Source organism: Trematomus bernacchii, unplaced genomic scaffold, assembly GCF_902827165.1.
Source record: "Trematomus bernacchii unplaced genomic scaffold, fTreBer1.1, whole genome shotgun sequence".
NCBI lineage: Eukaryota > Metazoa > Chordata > Actinopteri > Perciformes > Nototheniidae > Trematomus > Trematomus bernacchii.
This window is the reverse complement of record NW_022987728.1, coordinates 1,370,302-1,390,635: the sequence shown is the minus strand read 5'-3', so window position 1 is coordinate 1,390,635 and position 20,334 is coordinate 1,370,302. Positions and strand designations below refer to the sequence as shown.

General features: G+C 41.7%; 2 protein-coding genes across 2 annotated transcripts in view; both read right to left on the bottom strand.

Moving 5' to 3' along the window:
• Nucleotides 1–17,538, bottom strand: part of LOC117494618 (solute carrier family 12 member 6-like) — a 50,646-nt gene extending 33,108 nt beyond the window's left edge. The window contains 4 exon segments of the mRNA XM_034145552.1: nt 3,582–3,710; nt 4,143–4,237; nt 12,395–13,089; nt 17,421–17,538. Of these exon segments, the coding sequence (XP_034001443.1) occupies nt 3,582–3,710; nt 4,143–4,237; nt 12,395–12,599 (429 nt within the window). The 5' untranslated portion in view covers nt 12,600–13,089; nt 17,421–17,538.
• A 902-nt stretch (nt 17,539–18,440) lies between these two features.
• On the bottom strand, nt 18,441–19,844 carry nop10 (NOP10 ribonucleoprotein homolog (yeast)). The gene is made up of 2 exons (XM_034145568.1): nt 19,639–19,844; nt 18,441–18,841 (listed from the first exon to the last, which is right to left on the bottom strand). Exons 1-2 carry the CDS (start codon nt 19,690–19,692, stop codon nt 18,701–18,703), a joined length of 195 nt encoding a protein of 64 aa, XP_034001459.1. The 5' UTR covers nt 19,693–19,844; the 3' UTR covers nt 18,441–18,700.
• Nucleotides 19,845–20,334: the final 490 nt, after the last annotated feature.

Below are 20,334 nucleotides of genomic sequence, written 5' to 3'. Positions count from 1 at the left end.
TTTCGAGGAGCCTGAGACTGAAGATGTTCATTGCCATATATGCTACTTTGGTGCATATGACACATAAAGCCTTTAAATCCTTTAAATGTATGGGTTATTTATTGGGCATCAAAGTACATTTTAATGGTAAAAAAGCATATTTAGTTTTTCTCTGATGGCATATTGCTTCATTGAGACTTTCCTTCATCTTCAAGAAATGTTTTTAACTCCAAGAAAATACATCTAATTCAATATTTGTAGGACAGTTATGCTTGTCAATATGACATCTTGGTGGATTTAATGATAGCAGGGTTCATTTTGGCAGCTATTTTTGATTTAGTCTTTAGACGAAAATGGTTGTTAGTTTTAGTCACATTTTAGTCCTTTTTATCCTTCATAGTTTTAGTCTAGTTTTAGTCAAAATGTTTTCTCTCTTTAAACTAATTCAGTTAGACAAATACAGATATCTGAATCAAGGTGACAGCATCAAGTGTTGAAATTCAAAAAGCAACATTTCACTCTCTTAACACTGTACTTGTGTAATATCTAGGGATGGGTATCGTTAAGGTTTTTAACGGTACTACTACTCTTAAAAATCTGTGTGCACGCCGCTGCAGCGTGTCTGTTAGGCCCCGCCCCCCGCACACAGAGAGAGAGTGAGGCCCCGCCCCCCGCACACAGAGAGAGAGAGAGAGAGGGCCCCGCCCCCCGCACACAGAGAGAGAGAGAGAGAGACAGAGACAGAGACAGAGACAGAGACAGAGACAGAGACAGAGAGAGAGAGAGAGAGAGAGAGAGAGAGAGAGAGGCCCCGCCCCCCACACACAGAGAGACACAGGGGTTGCGGTCGAATAGTCCATTTACCTAACGGAGTGAAATGACCTGTAGAATTCTCCAATTCTCTAGATGAAAGGAAAGGAGGTTTCAAACTTCCTTTATAACCTCCTTTAGCTTAGGAACCACTGGACCTCCCTAACCGAAAGGAGAGGAGGAAATGCTGCCCCACAATGCCTTGCGGCCGCGGCATTTGCCTTGCCGTCACACAACAGTCGGCCGTTCACGGAAACAACCGATTATGAACGAGAAATGATATCATGAAAGTTACGGTGCTTATTAAGCTTTTTAAAATGTATGTGGTAAGTTGCCAAAGTGCTTTGTTTTTAACGTTCATCAGTATTATAATCAAAAAGAGAAATATGAACGTTAGTTTTTACTGAAATGATCAAATAAAGTCAACATTTCACAGTCTTTACTGAGCTGTGTGGGGTTTGTTCAACTTTTAAAAGATGTTTGAATGGTGATATACACAGTGATAGATGTTAAGGACTAACGTTTATAATAAATACATTTGTATTGATTTTAAGATCTTTTCACACAATCATACGTATTGGGATCATTTGTATTAATGTGGACCGGAGGGAGAGGGTGATGAGCATAAGTTTCACTTTCCTTTTTTATTTCAATTCCAACTTTGGTCATGAAGAATATGTTTCTCTGTTGTCCCCGTCCATAAAGCATAAAACAACAGCATCAGAGCACGGTGCAGAGTCCCTAGATGAGTTTACAGTAGTCCCTCGTTCTTATTAAACATCCATGTTGTAGTCCGCTGTATAGAAAACTGTAGTTTCCAGAGTTTCCCCACAGCAGCAGCAGGCGCACATTTATGACCTCCGCTGGCGCATCATAAACACGTCGGATAGTGAAAGTGCAGTCGATTCTCTAAAGTACCGCAGTCTCTTCTCCTAAGTCCTTTTGAATTCTCCTATCCACTATCCCTTAACCCTGTGACGTTTCACTCCGAGGTCAAGGGATAGACGACGGGGATAGACGACGGGGATAGACGACGACGGGGATAGACGAGGGGGATAGACGATGGGGATAGACGATGGGGATAGACGACGGGGATAGACGACGGGGATAGACGACGGGGATAGACGACGGGGATAGACGACGGGGATAGACGACGGGGATAGACGAGGGGGATAGACGAGGGGGATAGACGAGGGGGATAGACGACGGGGATAGACGACGGGGATAGACGAGGGGGATAGACGACTGGGATAGACGACGGGGATAGACGACGGGGATAGACGACGGGGATAGACGACGGGGATAGACGACGGGGATAGACGACGGGGGATAGACGACGGGGATAGACGACGGGGATAGACGACGGGGATAGACGACGGGGATAGACGACGGGGATAGACGACGGGGATAGACGACGGGGATAGACGACGGGGATAGACGACGGGGATAGACGACGGGGATAGACGACGGGGATAGACGACGACGGGGATAGACGACGGGGGATAGACGACGGGGATAGACGACGGGGGATAGACGACGGGGGATAGACGACGGGGATAGACGAGGGGGATAGACGACGGGGATAGACGACGGGGATAGACGACGGGGATAGACGAGGGGGATAGACGACGGGGATAGACGACGGGGATAGACGACGGGGATAGACGACGGGGGATAGACGAGGGGGATAGACGACGGGGATAGACGACGGGGATAGACGACGGGGATAGACGACGGGGGATAGACGACGGGGATAGACGAGGGATAGACGACGGGGATAGACGACGGGGATAGACGACGGGGATAGACGACGGGGATAGACGACGGGGATAGACGACGGGGATAGACGACGGGGATAGACGACGGGGATAGACGACGGGATAGACGACGGGGATAGACGACGGGGATAGACGACGGGATAGACGACGGGATAGCGACGGGGATAGACGACGACGGGGATAGACGACGGGGATAGACGACGGGGATAGACGACGGGGATAGACGACGGGGATAGACGACGGGGATAGACGACGGGGATAGACGACGGGGATAGACGACAGGGATAGACGACAGGGATAGACGACAGGGATAGACGACAGGGATAGACGATACGACAGGGATAGACGATACGATAGGGATAGACGATACGATAGGGATAGACGACAGGGATAGACGATACGATAGGGATAGACGATACGATAGGGATAGACGACGGGGATAGACGACGGGGATAGACGACGGGGATAGAAGACGGGGATAGACGACAGGGATAGACGATACGACAGGGATAGACGATACGACAGGGATAGACGATACGATAGGGATAGACGATACGATAGGGATAGACGATAGGGATAGACGTTAGGAGCTGATTTTTGGATTATTCGACCGCAACCACAGAGATCGCTCTTCTGGAGTGAAGAGAGCGTAAATAATGATATTGCAATTTAGAAACCTAAGATGCATTTTGACAGACAAGATGGACACTTGGGGGAAAACACCCTGCATTTTGAATGTCCGACAGTCCACCATTAACACCGTAGTCCCGTCTCGTCTCGTCAACGAAAACTAAATATACATTTCGTCATAGTTTTTATGATCGAGAATCTATTTTTAGCTCGTCATCGTCTCGTCTTAGTCAAGCAAAAAAAGGTCGTTGACGAACATTTTTCGTCATAGTTTTCGTTGACGAAATGAACACTGAATGATAGATTGTTATATAATAGACGGAGGAGATGCACCTCTGATTGTTTAATGCTTGACTGTTCTTTCATTGTTTTTCGTTGTTATACCTTGCCGGCTTTCTTCTTCTCCCCGATGCCCTCGGCCTCCTCGTGCTCCTTGGCTCCCTGCGTCAGGTTGGTGTAGTTCGCCAGGCGGTTGAGCAGAGAGGACACTTTTGGCCGAGTGTCCATCTCCTCCTGAGGCAGGAAGGGATAAAGAACAAACGGTAAGTGACAGTAAGTGAAGGGGAAGCAGAGAGAGAGACAGCCAGGGGATAAAGGACGGGGAAATGGAGGAGAATAAATAGTGTGTAAAAGATCGGCAGAGAAAGAGACATATTGAATGAGTCATTAAAGGAGTGGGAGAGCCAAGAAAGAGCTTCAAAATCTATACAAATAGAAATGTTTTGCACCCACCAGCAGCCAAACGCCAGGGTTTATTTTAGTCTCTAGTTTAGCAGACACTTTGGCAAAAAGACAAGACACTATTTGGAGATTCTGTTTTCATCGATTGAGCAAAACTGAACATGTAAATGGGACCAAAATCTGGTTTTCTGATACAAGGCAAAGTTTAAAGACTATTTAGGAGATTTCAAAGGAAGTCAGTTCTGAAACAGTCGAGTTTCGAACCTCAAATAAGGCCAAGTTTCGGTCGTAGAAGTCGTCGTCATCCACCCCGTGAGTGTTGTTGATGTACACACTGGAGATTTTGGAGTTTCCATCACCTATACACAAAGAAAGGGATTATAAATACAGGGATATGAATTATTAGTAAACCAGGAAACACAAAACCCCTTTGTGTTTCCTTATTGTGGTTCAGTAACAAGTTAAACGGGATTTCGTACTGAAATAGGTGTGACTATTGAATTAACTCAGACTGTTACCTTAAAGGGGACCTATCATGCAAAAGTGCATTTTGCATGATAGGTCCCCTTTAAATGAGGTCTAGACTATTTTTGTAATAATAATAATGCGTTTTATTTATAGAGTGCTTTTCTAGAAACTCAAGACACTTTACAGAGTAACAATTCATAAAAACATAATTAAAACACACTTGAAATATATAAAACACAACATTAATTAGTTTTGATTTGTGATTTGATATGAAATATCTTTTAGCACAGAATGAGGATTGTGGATGTTGTCTCCCATCACAGGAAGAAATTATAGCAATCTAAATAATGAATAGGGTTTTAAAACATTATGCAATTTCCCTGTATACATAAAATGACAGACAGCTAAATACAATAATCAAGGAACTGAGATAACTAAAACACTTCATCTGATCTACATTTCATTAAAATACTCGTTAGTAGCCATCCTAACACCCGCTTTTGGCACGTGACTTTTGCTTTAAGACTGATACGTTAGCGTTTCTCACAACACACACACACACACACACACACACCACACACACACACACACACACACACACACACACACACACACACACACACACACACACAACACACACACACACAACACACACACACACAACACACACACACACACACACACACACACACACACACACACACACACACACACACACCACACACACACACACACACACACACACACACACACACACACACACACACACACACACACACACACACACACACACACACACACACACACACACACACACACACACACATCACACACACACACACAACACACACACACACACAAACACACACACACACACCACACACAACACACCTCTGCATCAGCAGCTGAGTCAGCAGCATCACTTCCTCTGTCCAACATGTGCAGGGTTGCAACCCAAGGAAACTCATACATGACGTAATGTGACACTCAAAATAAATACGGGTCCTTTTGTGAATATGTGATTAATATGTGTTAAAAAAATAAGGTACTATGATCCTCCCTTTCTGACGTCTTCTCTAACTCTCTGTAGTCTGATTGTTAAATAGGAAGTTAAGGGATTAGTTGGGACGTCGTTGAAGGAGGAGTTGAAAATGTGAGGTTATGGTTAAGATCATACATTAATGTGTGCTATACTGTGTCGTGTGTGTGTGTGTGTGTGTGTGTGTGTGCTTCTATTTAATTCACTGTAAAGTTTGTTTGTTTTTTACCTAAGAAATAAGGTGTTTCTCGGTAAATGCTGAATACTTTCATCTCTGAAAAAGGCCTCGAAAAATTATTTAAAAAGTTGGAACAAGCCCTAAAATGTTTGGGAAACCCTGCTTTTCACCAAAACAAAAGTTCAGACAGAAAGCAGCAGTACACACTAGCTGGTAAACCGGAAATACAGCGTAAATACAGCGTAAATACACCGTAAATACAGCGTAAATATAGCGTAAATACAGCGTAAATACACCTGAACATGGACTGGTTACACATTAGGAAAGTCAATATCCATGTAAAGACAGAAAGCAGCATTTGGCCGGTGGGAGGAAACTTCCCGTCCTGCTCTCAGTGTGCGTTTGGACAAAGATAGCGAGTGTGAAAGTGACTCCACACCAAACAACTCGCCTGTTAATATTCATACTGGCGGCCGGAGAACATTTACTGACAAACTAGTCAGGCGTTTTGCTCATTTGTTGTTCAAAAATGTTGAGCGGCCAATCATCTGCAACATATTAACACTCTAAGTCAACAGGGTGTACTCTATAAATGCAAGTTAAGAACCAAAAAAATAAAAGGCATTTTGTATTTTCATTTAATCGTTTATTTGAACCGGGACATTAATGAACATTTTAAACTAAATAATGCTTTGAAATGTAAATGAGCCGGATTTTAGCTTTGAGCTAATTTCCATCCGTAGTCCCGTCACAACATTTATGAACATAACATTTATAAACATGGCAAACAGAAATACATGATATGCAGAAAGAGCATACAAGCATTTACCACAAGGCAGTACAATGTAGCAGCTACGACATGCAGGAGGAGATACCCCTGTGTTAAAGTGCATTTAGCTGTGATTGCACGTCTGTTTGTTTCTCAACCATTCTCTGAGTTGACCTTTGAAGTTATTGAGAGTGGAACAATCCCGTATCTCAGTATAGGCTGTTCCAGAATGAGCTGCCTTTAACGGCGAGGACAATGTGTCTAAAAGTGGTCCGTCTACGGTGGACTTCACAGTCTCCTCTGGCTTCTGACCTAGTGCAGCGTCCAGTGGGGGGGGGGGGGGGGCAGTCCATGTAAACATTTATAAATAAAACACATACTTTTAAAAGACTTAAAATGGTCAAAACTGAAGAAATTGTGTTTCTCTAGGATGGCACAGTGGTGGTATGAATTAGGCTTTCTGTCAAACACCTTGATAGCTCTCTTGTACAGCTGTTCTATTGGTTTCAGGTTTGTGGCACAAGCAAACGACCAGTTTGTGAAACAGTATTCAATGTGGGATAGAATCATCGAGTGGAGGTTTGACTTTGCAGCACTGACACTTAAGAAAGGTCTGATTTGTTTAACATTTTGCAAGTTGAATTTAACGGTATTGGATACTTTCTTGATATGTTTCTTAAAAGTCAAGTTTGAGTCCAGTATGACTCCAAGATCCTTGAAGTGTAAACACACACATGACCTTTACCTTGTTGTGTTTGACTCCTAACGTGTTGATCAGGACAGACTGCATTTTATTGACGTCAACACTTTGGAATGTTTTCCGTCTTTCAGTCTTTTATGATTGGTGATTATCTTTTGGTTTGGGACTGTCGGTCGAACACCATTTTTCGATATATTTTCTTCTCTCTTTAATACTTTCAATGAGTTTGTCCTTACATGTACTTTGTCCAAACTACAAACTAATATGTATACATACAGCATAAATACAACTAGACTTGATTGCATGCCATAAATACACGAGTGAATTTCTTAAGAAAACACAAAGAATGATAAATAATATTCTTTAAAAAAAGATTGTTAACTAATAAATTGTCTTAAAATGAAATCACTAAAATATTAAAGTGGACCTATCATGCTATATTAGAATAATATAGTGTAGGACCATACCTATATAAGGCATATTTATACTTTTTTTTTTTCAAAATACCAAACAGATCATGCATTTTAGCCATGCCTCATTTCGCTCAATTTGACATTTTTTACCCCTGTTTTAGCAAGGGTTGATTCAGTGAGAACAGCACCACCTACTGGCCTGGCATATGTACTACAGCGTCTCCAGCGCTTTCGAACGGCAATGGCCGTGGCTGTCTCCTCCTGATTGGTGGAGTTGGCCCAATAGCCGTCCTGACGTCAGGACAGTGTTCAAATCTGGATCAGTTTTTATCAGATCCGTTGCAGCCCCTTTTTTAGAGATTTGGGTATGGAGGAAAATAGAGAGGGTTGTGTTTTCTGACACTTGGTGAGTTCCCTGGAACACCGGGGACACATATTCATGTAGAAAAGACGTACACAAGTGCAGTTTGCATGATAGGTCCCCTTTAAGTTAGATTACTAATTTTGTTTGTTTTTAGATGTATAAACTGTCTAAATTGTTGAAATAGTAGAATAAATAATAAAAAAACAATTTAAAAAAGACAGTTATGTATAAAGGGAAAGGGATATATCCCCAAAATGTCATCAAAGTACTCCCCTTTGCTTCATTTGATATTAAAACATATAAAACTATAATTGAATAGCTTATAATGAATTAATCAATTACCAGACTGAATGATACAGGAACTAATCATTTGTTGCCGTCCTCATACGACTTTTCTTTTCTTTCGCACGCGATAAAATTCCCCCTCAAAAAACTACCCAGTCACATTTGGAGCAATTATAGCTTTGGAAATATGTGATTTGTCCCCGTTGAACTGCAGCGTTCACACATGGGAGCGCAGCTGTCTGTTTGTGTCTCAGAGAAGAGCTCCACCTGAGTTCATCACATCAGAGTGACGCCTTGTTGTGATTGGCCATCGAGGCAGAAAGAAGCTTCTGCAGCCAGATGTGCGTCCGTAAGCACGTGAAATCCTACATTTAAAAGGTGTCAGAACGGATGGATCACAGCGCATTCGACCTTTCTCTGAAAATAACTCCTGCTGCCTCCTTTCCTCCTCATCGACCCTGCAACATTTCTCATCTCCACGTTGTTATTTTCTGCTGCGTCTGCCTCTCTGTATCAAATACTGCCGCATCACAGACGCTGATCGAAGCTTATTAAACAACGTTGGGCATCCCCGCTACGATGCAACAGCTTAAGAGGATCAGAGCTGCTAATACAGTTACATCTCTCCTCGGTTATAACCCGCGCTGAGCCCTGTGAATCAGCGCGGCTATTCTTAAACACTTTTGGAGAGTCAATTACTGCACAGTCACGGTGGGTCTGAACTAGTTTTTGCCTCGTTTGCTCATCACGATTTCTTGACGAACTGGACTTACAAGCTGCACCTGTTCAAACTGAGTCCGTGAGAAAGGCTTTCTGCTGTCAGCTAGCATTAAGTAAAGAGTAGTGTGTGTGTGTGTGCCTGAAGGTGGGCTGATGACAGCAGTGGGGGAAGTGAAACTTAAACTAAGATCACAATAAGCCACAGTCCTGGTATTGTCTTCAACATCTGCTCGGTGCAATAAGATCAACTGTTGCTGGATTTGCTACCCTCCCCTGAAGTCAGACTCTCTTAGCTTAAGGTCCGAACGAGACAGAAAACACATTTTAAAAAGGTCACCTATTATGCAAAATCCTCTTCTTCATGTCTCTTCTACATCAACATGTGTCCCCTCTTCTTCATGTCTCTTCTACATCAACATGTGTCCCCTCTTCTTCATGTCTCTTCTACATCAGCATGTGTCCCCTCTTCTTCATGTCTCTTCTACATCAACATGTGTCCCCTCTTCTTCATGTCTCTTCTTCATCAACATGTGTCCCCTCTTCTTCATGTCTCTTCTACATCAACATGTGTCCCCTCTTCTTCATGTCTCTTCTACATCAACATGTGTCCCCTCTTCTTCATGTCTCTTCTACATCAACATGTGTCCCCTCTTCTCCATGTCTCTTCTACATCAACATGTGTCCCCTCTTCTTCATGTCTCTTCTACATCAACATGTGTCCCCTCTTCTTCATGTCTCTTCTACATCAACATGTGTCCCCTCTTCTTCATGTCTCTTCTACATCACCATGTGTCCCCCTCTTCTTCATGTCTCTTCTACATCAACATGTGTCCCCTCTTCTTCATGTCTCTTCTACATCAACATGTGTCCCCTCTTCTTCATGTCTCTTCTACATCAACATGTGTCCCCTCTTCTTCATGTCTCTTCTACATCAGCATGTGTCACTGTCCCCTCTTCTTCATGTCTCTTCTACATCAACATGTGTCCCCTCTTCTTCATGTCTCTTCTACATCAACATGTGTCCCCTCTTCTTCATGTCTCTTCTACATCACCATGTGTCCCCTCTTCTTCATGTCTCTTCTACATCAGCATGTGTCCCCTCTTCTTCATGTCTCTTCTTCATCAACATGTGTCCCCTCTTCTTCATGTCTCTTCTTCATCAACATGTGTCCCCTCTTCTTCATGTCTCTTCTACATCAACGTGTGTCCCCTCTTCTTCATGTCTCTTCTACATCAACATGTGTCCCCTCTTCTTCATGTCTCTTCTACATCAACATGTGTCCCCTCTTCTTCATGTCTCTTCTACATCAACATGTGTCCCCTCTTCTTCATGTCTCTTCTACATTAACATGTGTCCCCTCTTCTTCATGTCTCTTCTACATCAACATGTGTCCCCTCTTCTTCATGTCTCTTCTACATCAACATGTGTCCCCTCTTCTTCATGTCTCTTCTACATCAACATGTGTCCCCTCTTCTTCATGTCTCTTCTACATCACCATGTGTCCCCTCTTCTTCATGTCTCTTCTACATCAACATGTGTCCCCTCTTCTTCATGTCTCTTCTTCATCAACATGTGTCCCCTCTTCTTCATGTCTCTTCTTCATCAACATGTGTCCCCTCTTCTTCATGTCTCTTCTTCATCAACATGTGTCCCCTCTTCTTCATGTCTCTTCTTCATCAACATGTGTCCCCTCTTCTTCATGTCTCTTCTTCATCAACATGTGTCCCCTCTTCTTCACGTCTCTTCTTCATCAACATGTGTCCCCTCTTCTTCACGTCTCTTCTTCATCAACATGTGTCCCCTCTTCTTCATGTCTCTTCTTCATCAACATGTGTCCCCTCTTCTTCACGTCTCTTCTTCATCAACATGTGTCCCCTCTTCTTCACGTCTCTTCTTCATCAACATGTGTCCCCTCTTCTTCACGTCTCTTCTTCATCAACATGTGTCCCCTCTGTGTAAAGAGACTCTGAAAGTTTCAGGAACAAAGATTCTCTCTCTTTTTGTCCTGATCCATTTCTATAAAAACCTGTCTGAAAATGAGCTGATGTGTTGTCTTGTGTAACCATTAGCCAATCAGCAACCAAGGTAACCCCCCCCCCCCCCCTTATCACCTGAATGTCCTCCTAGAGCACCATTGTGTTCTTTGTAACCAAATCTCTCTCAGAGGGGCGTGGGGAGGGGCTCCTTATTTTCATCTAAAGTAACAGACAGAGAATCAGCACTTTGGAAACAGGGCTGAAACAGAGGGGATTATGGGTAATGCTGCAATGATCTGTTTGGTGTTTGGAGACAAAACACTTCAGAGACATGTTTTGTATATATCTGAGACCTGTAATATATTGATGAAAAACAGTATAATAGGCGACCTTTAAAAACACTTTGACACACATGAGGATGTATGTAAAGAAGCACTTCCTGTTTGACTTCCTTTATATTATACATTTTGCACGTAGAGCTGTCTGATGTCTTGTCCTTGTCAGTGGGAATGTTTCATGTTTCTCCTTGACTACCTGAACACAGCTAAACATTAGAGATTGATTGACTAAGAAAACAATGAGTCAGCATATCCAGTGACAGTTTGACTACTTGCACAAAGCATGACTAACAGATTTAACGGTGGATCTGTGCAGAGTTCAAACTGTAACTAATGAAGGGGACTGGGAACACTAAAAAAGGGACATGAGTCAAATTCACACCAGCAGCGAGAAGCTAAAGGTTTGGGAAACTCCAGAAATCTTAATAAGTTATGACTAAGTTCACAGCCGCCTCTCTGTTATAATTAAGACCAAAATATGCCCTTAGATTTAGGACAACACCCTCAAATGTCTTCCTTGTTTCTTTGAATTTACCGAGTTACACTTAAGGTTTGACCCCCCCGCTGAATTAGCCGTTATTTTCCCATTCTGCTCTTGGCTGTACGAACGCCTTTCACTCAACTATTTTTGACACTGAAAGCTGAAAAAAAAGTGAGGTATCTCGGGGTATCTCTCTCTCTCAAACAGACGAGCCTGTTTACAGTTGTCGGCGAAATGCCGCTCCTCTGTCTTCATAACAGTCAAAGCATGAGACTGAAGTTCCCACCTAGGGTCAAAAGAATGCGCTGTGATGGGCAGTCGACACGTTGGATGCAATCCGAATTATCTCACGCAGCCCCTTGTCCTCCACAATGTTAAGCTGTAGCCATCCATTTAGCTATCGCTGTTGAAAGCGTGCTGCTCGTAGACGCCGTGTCCAGGCGTCTCCCCGACAAACTTTCAAGCGTGGTCTGCCGCAAGCGAGCGGCAGGAGCGGGGCTGTCAGCATCAGCTGTGTGCTTGGCTTGCTGTTTAAAACACCTTTTTTTGTATCCATATCTCTCGCTAGAATCTCCCACCATCCAACTAACAACAACAACAACAACAACAACAACGTCAAGCCTTTGGGCTCTGAAACTACGGGGCGGGCCGAGGACAAATACACATGCGTTAATCGCACGTTAAAATAATTAGTGGCGTTAAAAAAAAAAAAAATGTGTGTTGAACTCTCCCTGAGTCTGCTGGTGTGTGTGTGTGTGTGCGTGTGCATGTGCGTGTGTCTCACCTTGGTCTAAGGTGCTGTGGTCCGGCGTCTCGGCCCCTCCCTGGCCCCCGTACGCCTCGCTCAGCGGGTCGCTCCGGTTCACGCTCTCTCTGGAGCCGAAACGCACGCGGGCGCCGGAACGCGAGCTGATGTCAGGCGACGTGTCGGACAGCCCCGGGAGGTCCTCGGCCTTCGTGGGCGTCACCGTGAAGCGCACTGAAGCCATGGCTGCTCACTTGGAGTAGAGGGGGGGGGGAAGGAAGGGAGGGAGGGAGGGGTCAGTAGCTAAGTGCTGACCTGAGCTACGCTAAGCTAAGCTAGGCTATCTCCCAGGTGATGCTGAGGTGACGGCGGCCTCTACAATTTGTTCTTTTGCAGCCACAATTCTCCATTGCAGCCGAGTGGTTGGCTGCCACCAGGCATGTGAAAAAATATGTGCAACAGGCCTCTGTCTGTGCCTTAGAGAGTTAATAACCTCTCCGACTTTGTGTACCAGTCACAAGTAGCTTTCAGAGATCATAGGTACACATAGATGAAGAGTTTAGGATGTCAAATATGTCCTTTGCTTCCAACAAACTACAAGGAAACAGTGTACAGTATCTGCATGAGGACTATAGCTTACACATCGCAAATTAAGCTTGCCTGTGTTTCTCAAGTTTACACAATTAAAATGTGTCTGAAAGGCTGATAGAAATGTTTCTCTAATGACGGCCCAGCTAGGGTAAGGGAGGGTATAGTGATGGGGAAAGTCATCAGAGGGAAAGGATGGAGATGAGAGAGAAAAACAATAAAGCAGAAATTAGTCGATTATTGCAAAAACTGGCTCAATTGTAAATGAAAAGGAACATCTTAAAATATAAGCAGGCTAAATGTATGGGGGATTCAAATAAGGAAAAGCAGTACTTTGAAAATTGTATCTACAACATGTAGTCTTCATTTCAGATTGTGCCTAACTTGTGCTGTCTGTCTGTGTGTCTGTCTGTCTGTCTGTGTGTCTGTTTGTGTGTCTGTCTGTTTGTGTGTCTGTCTGTCTGTCTGTCTGTCTGTCTGTTTGTGTGTCTGTCTGTCTGTCTATCTGCCTGTCTGTGTGTCTGTCAGTCTGTCTGTCTGTGTGTCTGTCAGTCTGTCTGTCTGTGTGTCTGTCTGTTTGTGTGTCTGTTTGTGTGTCTGTCTGTCTGTTTGTGTGTCTGTTTGTGTGTCTGTCTGTGTGTCTGTCTGTTTGTGTGTCTGTTTGTGTGTCTGTCTGTTTGTGTGTCTGTCTGTGTGTCTGTCAGTCTGTCTGTCTGTCTGTCTGTCTGTCTGTCTGTGTGTCTGTCAGTCTGTCAGTCTGTCTGTCTGTGTGTCTGTCTGTGTGTCTGTCTGTGTGTCTGTCTGTCTGTCTGTGTGTCAGTCTGTTTGTGTGTCTGTCTGTGTGTGTGTGTGTGTCTGTCTGTCTGTCAGTCTGTCTGTGTGTCTGTCTGTGTGTCTGTCTGTCTGTGTGTCAGTCTGTTTGTGTGTCTGTCTGTCTGTGTGTCTGTCTGTGTGTCTGTCTGTGTGTCTGTCAGTCTGTCTGTGTGTCTGTGTGTCTGTCTGTCTGTCAGTCTGTCTGTCTGTCTGTGTGTCTGTCTGTGTGTCTGTCAGTCTGTCTGTGTGTCTGTCAGTCTGTCAGTCTGTCTGTCTGTGTGTCTGTCTGTCTGTCAGTCTGTCTGTCTGTGTGTCTGTGTGTCAGTCTGTCTGTCTGTGTGTCTGTCTGTCTGTCTGTGTGTCTGTCTGTCTGTCTGTCTGTCTGTCTGTGTCTGTCTGTCTGTCTGTCTGTCTGTCTGTCTGTCTGTGTGTCTGTCTGTCTGTCTGTGTGTCTGTCTGTCTGTCTGTATGTGTCTGTGTCTGTCTGTGTGTCTGTCTGTGTCTGTCTGTGTCTGTCTGTGTGTGTGTGTGTGTGTGAGGAAGTATGCAAGTAATTGCCATCAGCTTTTATGTATTAAGATACAGAAAATAAAAAGGTATTAGACTATTATATTTGACTATTGTAACCGTCGACTACTCGCTTATGTACACATTTTACTTTTGTCATTTCTAAATTTCGTTTTTTTTTACTTTTTTCAAATGGATTGAAATGCATTTGTTTTCACAATAGTACATTGGATCATCGTTAGTCCATTCAATTAAAGTATTGCATGTTCTTAATAAATGCCTCCTTTGCAGCACTCTTCAATGAATTCCCGCAAAGAAAAATAAGAAGCATTTCAAGTTTCACTTTTTTAGGTAAAGGACCGGTCTATAGTCGTCACTTCTAGCCCACCTGTGTGCTCCAACCAACACAAGCCTCAACCTGCCTTTCTCTGAAGTCAAAAGGTAAACAACACACACTCGTTTCCTTGGTACCTTTATGTACTTTCACATACCTTTGTCCAGCGAACTAACCAATATAAAGTAGCCTTGGGAACAGATTCATTACCCGTCCACAACATGACGTCTGTCTAAACGACGTAAAACAATAACCACCCCGTTGACTCACAGGTGAAAAGTCAACCATCACTTCGTCTTGGGAGAAAGGTGACTTGTGGATACGGCTGAATTGTTGCTTTAACTCATAATTTAATTATTAAAGGAGAGCGGTTCTAACCGGTTGTGCCAGTAGCTGCTTGCTGTTTTTCTCTCGCTCAGCATGCAGAGGCACGGCACAGTTTCCTCTTTCTATAACGCCTCACACACTTCATCTGTCCACGTTCAGAGCTGGACATTTCATTTGTATTTGTTCCGTTCATGGTATGCACAACTTAATGTATAACAACTGTTTACAAAACATGTCTCTATAAACACACCATTGACTGAAAAGGAGCTGGGAGAAGAAAATAATCTTATATGAACTAAATAAATGGAAATAGATGGTCTGTCCTTCATATTTTCTTATTCACACAGTATCATAGGATGATAAGAGAAACACGAAAACTTACTACAAAAAATACTTAGTCCCCACTTGACAGTTAACGGAAAGAAACAAAACATCACATCTACAAAGAAAAAGCACATAAAGACAGACATGATTCTCATCCTGCTGGTTCAACTAGTCTTCCTGTTGTTTTTTAACTAACGTCCTGATAGGTTTAGGAGTCATTTACCAGCATGCATTGTGGTAAATGCTGAAAGGGTTATGAGTCTAGACAAACACATGTACAGCTATGGGCAATAAGGACACTATGAGAAATGACACGCTTCTCCTACACTCACATCTATACCCACAATGCACTGTTCCGGTCCTTGTCACACACATGTATTGATATATCTTTTCATAGTTTGCTCGCATCATGGGAAATACTTTCGAAGTTTGGAAGGCTTTTAATGACTATATCTTTTGCCACCTTGATTACGTTTAAATGGGTCAAATTTAGTGCATTTTTAGGGAAGATTTTTGCTCTTTGCACCTGATTTGTGGCACAGATTTTGTGATTTATTCTGTGATACACGAGACAAGAGGGTTCCTTTTTCTTTTTTAACAAGCCATTTGTCACTGTAGCCATGTTACGTGCTTTTACAGCAGGACGGTTCATTTAAAGTTTCCTCTTTCTGTCCACTCAGTAAATATAAGAGCATTTCACGGTTGGGAACATTTTGTTCTCCTTCCTGGCAATTCAGCAGCTTAGATTGTTGATCTTTAAACGGGTTGTTTACATAGATATAGGAAACCGTTTCTGCTCAGGTATCCAAATACGACACTGGATCACCAATGAATTATCTCTTGATATATTGCACACCTCATACTTGTATGATGTGTAACACTAACTCAAAGCCCAAAATACTTACAATTCTTCAGATACCGATTAACAAATAACCTAAATACCTAATATCATGAATTCAACCTGGGACATTTTATCCAATTTTCTACATGTTGTTCAACACTATTCATTCCAATGTATTTCATATGAGGCTTTATCATAGGTAAGTGAACAGTTCTTAATAATAGGATCCAGAGGGGGTCACTAGCCTAGCATTGAAACACTGTACACAAACACCAGGACTATGGGACTAATACACACAAATAGTCTCGCAATTGTTACAAATAGCAAAGTAACAATTGTAATATTGACACTAACCAATGTCTATATGCTTCTGTGGTATATTTCTGTCGTAATAAAAGTATTTTTCTACTGTGAATTTGTACATATTTGCTGTTTGGGTTACATTTTGTATTACATTTGTATCTTATTCTGTCTTTAAAATATTTTTAACTCGTGTGTAATGCTAGAAAACACTGTTGCTGTGACCAAGTAATTTAAAAATGTGGGATGAATAAAGTCTCTATCTATCCATCTAATGAATGTGAACATCCTCTAATTAATTATTTAGTTAGAGGATGATTACCAGCATTTTTTTTAAATGAATATAAGTCAATATGCTTATAAATTTCTGTCCCTTTAGTAGATTGGTATATTAGAGAGCGTTCTCATTTATTCAGTATATGTTATTGTGTGTGTTCTTAGATAGTGTATAGTGTTTTAACCGGTATTTTATTAGTAATTTGTTCTATTTTGTGTGTTATTCTTGTACAATGGCTGTCAAAAATGCTGCTATGACTTAACATCTCTCTATGTACCTTAACAGTGGATGGTGACCCTCCCTGCTGACTGACTCCACTGTAAGCCAATTAAGCTAGCCATAATAATTCTGGCTTGAACCGGTCAGTGAACGCATCCCAATATTAATACAGACAAAAACCTGGAAGGATAATCTTTATAATATAGTAACGAGCAGATGTGTTTTGGCTTAGAAATGACACCATGAGAAAGGGAAATGCGGCATCAGTGCGAGAGGCTGCGTTTACCGGCTAAAATCAGAAAGGCGCGCGGCGGAATCGGAATAAACTGGAGGAGAAATTAGTTATTGACATGGTTGTGATTCTCGTTTAAATGTAAGCATTATATTATTAATAACAACATGTCAAGAGCCGAAGCTAACGTTAGCACCACAGGCTAACCATGCTGCTATTTTTCACTGACAACAACAAATAGTCAGTGAAAACGTCCATTTTTTTTGTTCAGTTCTAATAAGACGTTAGTCGCATGAAGCATACCTGGCTTAAGTTTCCTGTGGAAAACGCTTCTGGTTGTTTTCAGTTACATCTGGGAAGACCTGGCTCCTCTCCCAGGTTTCTCGGCACTTTTTTTTTGTGTCCGACCGACCCAACAAAAAAAACAAGCGACTGCACACGGCCTGTCCCATTTCGCTTGCCGTCGTTCAAACTGCCAGCGCATGCGCATGCGCCGTAACTAAGAAGCAGCCGACGCTTGCTGGGATTTGTAGTCCACAAACACCAGACAGTGAATAGCGTGTTAATGTTAAATGCTTAAAAAGTATGATAAACGTACTTATTACGGTTCCTTGTTAAATAATAAACAAGTGGTAACATAATGTCGAATTGGTCATGTATAATTGAGTCACTGTGGCCATTTTAGAAGAAGAATATTTTGACTTTTATTGTTGTTCTGAGTCATTTCCATTAGGTAATGATTTGATTGTCTCATCCGCAGAAGCTAATTTAATGTGTACATGATGCAACACAGTTATGTGTGTGTACTCCTTTGAGATCGAAGTGCATCTGCAGAAAATGAAAAGAGCTTTCATTGAAAAAAGTATTACTTTTTAAATTTGTAGCTGCAGCTCGGATGTTGGTTGGGTTGGTTTGGTTTCAGGAGAAAATAATCTGGAGGGAACTGTGTTATAAAGTATATATCTATCTATTTAAAGAAATGCATGTTTCACGCAGGATCAGTATGCATGATGCATTGTATGCCATTAGGTTCCTATTATTTCATTGGAGTAATTCTTGAGAAGCTCACTTGCTAAATGCATATACACCCCCTTTACAAAGACATACATACACACTACAAACAAGTGTACTAATCTTTGACTATCCCTGATATAGTCGTCTATAAATGTTTTCTTATCAGATTTTTCCAGTCATAATTAATTTTCAATGGAACAGATTTACCATTTCTTTAAAAAAGAAATCTGTAGCACACCAGTGGAAAATATCTAATAGGTGTTTGAGATCTGGTGACTCAAGGACATAAATGATCCACAACACATCACATTAATCCAAACCATCATCCAAACATTTATTCAGCAAGAAAATATATCTTCATCCTCGAATGAATGCCAAAAAATTACAGTATATATAAAAAAAAAAAGATCCACAACAACAGCTGATGTCCACAAATGAAACGCAAAACAAATCCCAGTTTTACGTTTATAAGATGTGATTCTGAATTTGTTTTCTTTACAGTCCCATCCAGGCCTGCATCCCTCCATTTCTTGGTCTGATTTCCACCCGTCCATCTGTTCACCGCCTGCTCACAGGACAGGTCTGGGCTGCTGGGTCAGGAGGAGGTTGAAGCGTTTCTTCACCGTCACCCTGTGTCGGGAGAACTTATCGTCTGGGGAGAAACGAGCCGGGTGGGCCGAGCTGGTGGGATCCCCATCACCAGTACTCTTCTGTTGGTGGGGAAGGAGGAAAGACAAGGCAAAACACTTTGAGTTCAGTGTGGGGAGATACAAAATAAAAGCCTTGCACAAAGCTACAGTGTAGAAATGGCAATTAAATTCTTCTGACCTGAGCTCCTCCAACAATGCAACATATATAATAAAAATACAAATTACAAAATAGTGCAAAAAGTCTATATACATGTCAATAGAATATGGGATATGTAAAAGAACAGAATATGAAATAAATAATGTAAAAAAACTGCATTACGTTTGTTTGAGTAACAATAAAGTGTGTGTGTGTGTGTGTTTTCTGTGTGTATTGCAAAATAAACTGTTATGGTGGTTTGACACAGAAACACATCCAAACCCCCTAAACTAATAAAGTTAAGGGTCATTTGAATAGTCAAAACATTGCTAGATCCTAAAAGACGTATATCATGATTGAGAGACTGTATTAGTTGCATGCTTTTTTGCGAAAAGATATTTGAATTCTGGTTTCTGCTATGGGTATTCCAATATTATAACTAGGGAGATACACACAATATGTATTACCCCTGGATTAATAACATTTTTAAAAGTTCTTATTTCAAGCAGTCCATATATATCCGTCTGTATGGTTTTATTTCAACTAACGTTAAATCAACCATGTGAAATATGTTAACGGTGCAAGTCACCTCAAATTACCCTTTTTCCTTCTGTGTTTGATATTATATTTGGTAAACTGAGGATATCTAAATTAAGAGATAAAATACATTTAAACGGAATACATTTGGAAAGGAAGGATGTAAACACAACGTTTAAGTTACCTTCAGAGTGTAGACTCTGTCCCCTTCCTCGTTGAGGTAAAACTGCAGAAACATCTCGACGTTATTGTTTTAAAGCTTCAAAATATATCAAAGCGATGGTTTTGTATCAAAAGTTGCAGCTAACACGCTCTTTCTGCTCCGATATCCACGTGTGGCGAAGTTTTCTCCTCGCTCGTTCTAGAGGACGGATATCCGGTTTAGAATTGACGGTGCATGGCATTCTGGGAAATGGTGTTTAATAATACAAAACCTTATTGAACGTACGAAAGGGAAAAGTTATATCTGGGAAACATGTAAAAATATTTAAAGTATGGCGCTGTTTTTACACAACAATAAATATGAATTAATTAATTAATTATATGTTTTAGTTTTTAGAGGTTTGGAATGTTTATTTTCACAGAACTAGTTGAAAGAAAACAAAACCTTGTTTACTTTTAAAACATACTGCAGATACAAGACTTATCATCTCACACATGCAAGGTAGGTGACATCTTTGAATGACCTAAACATGTGTATTATTCATCAAAAGAGTGTTAAAACAGTAGCAAAAGGGCATTTTTTAATTAATTTTTTTATTTAAGTGCATATCTTAAATAAGTTTCAATCAGATATTCAGTTTAAAATTGTATGCAATAGAAAAGCAGGACGTTTCCATATTTGAGAGACTGAAAACAGCAATTCCTGTATCTGAAAATT

Bases quoted from the DNA above. Each gene is read 5' to 3' on its own strand.
- nop10 (XM_034145568.1), bottom strand. From the start codon at position 19,692: ATGTTTCTGCAGTTTTACCTCAACGAGGAAGGGGACAGAGTCTACACT. The intron at 18,842-19,638 runs GTAACTTAAACG...CCCCACCAACAG, and splicing joins ACAGAGTCTACACTCTGAAG to AAGAGTACTGGTGATGGGGA.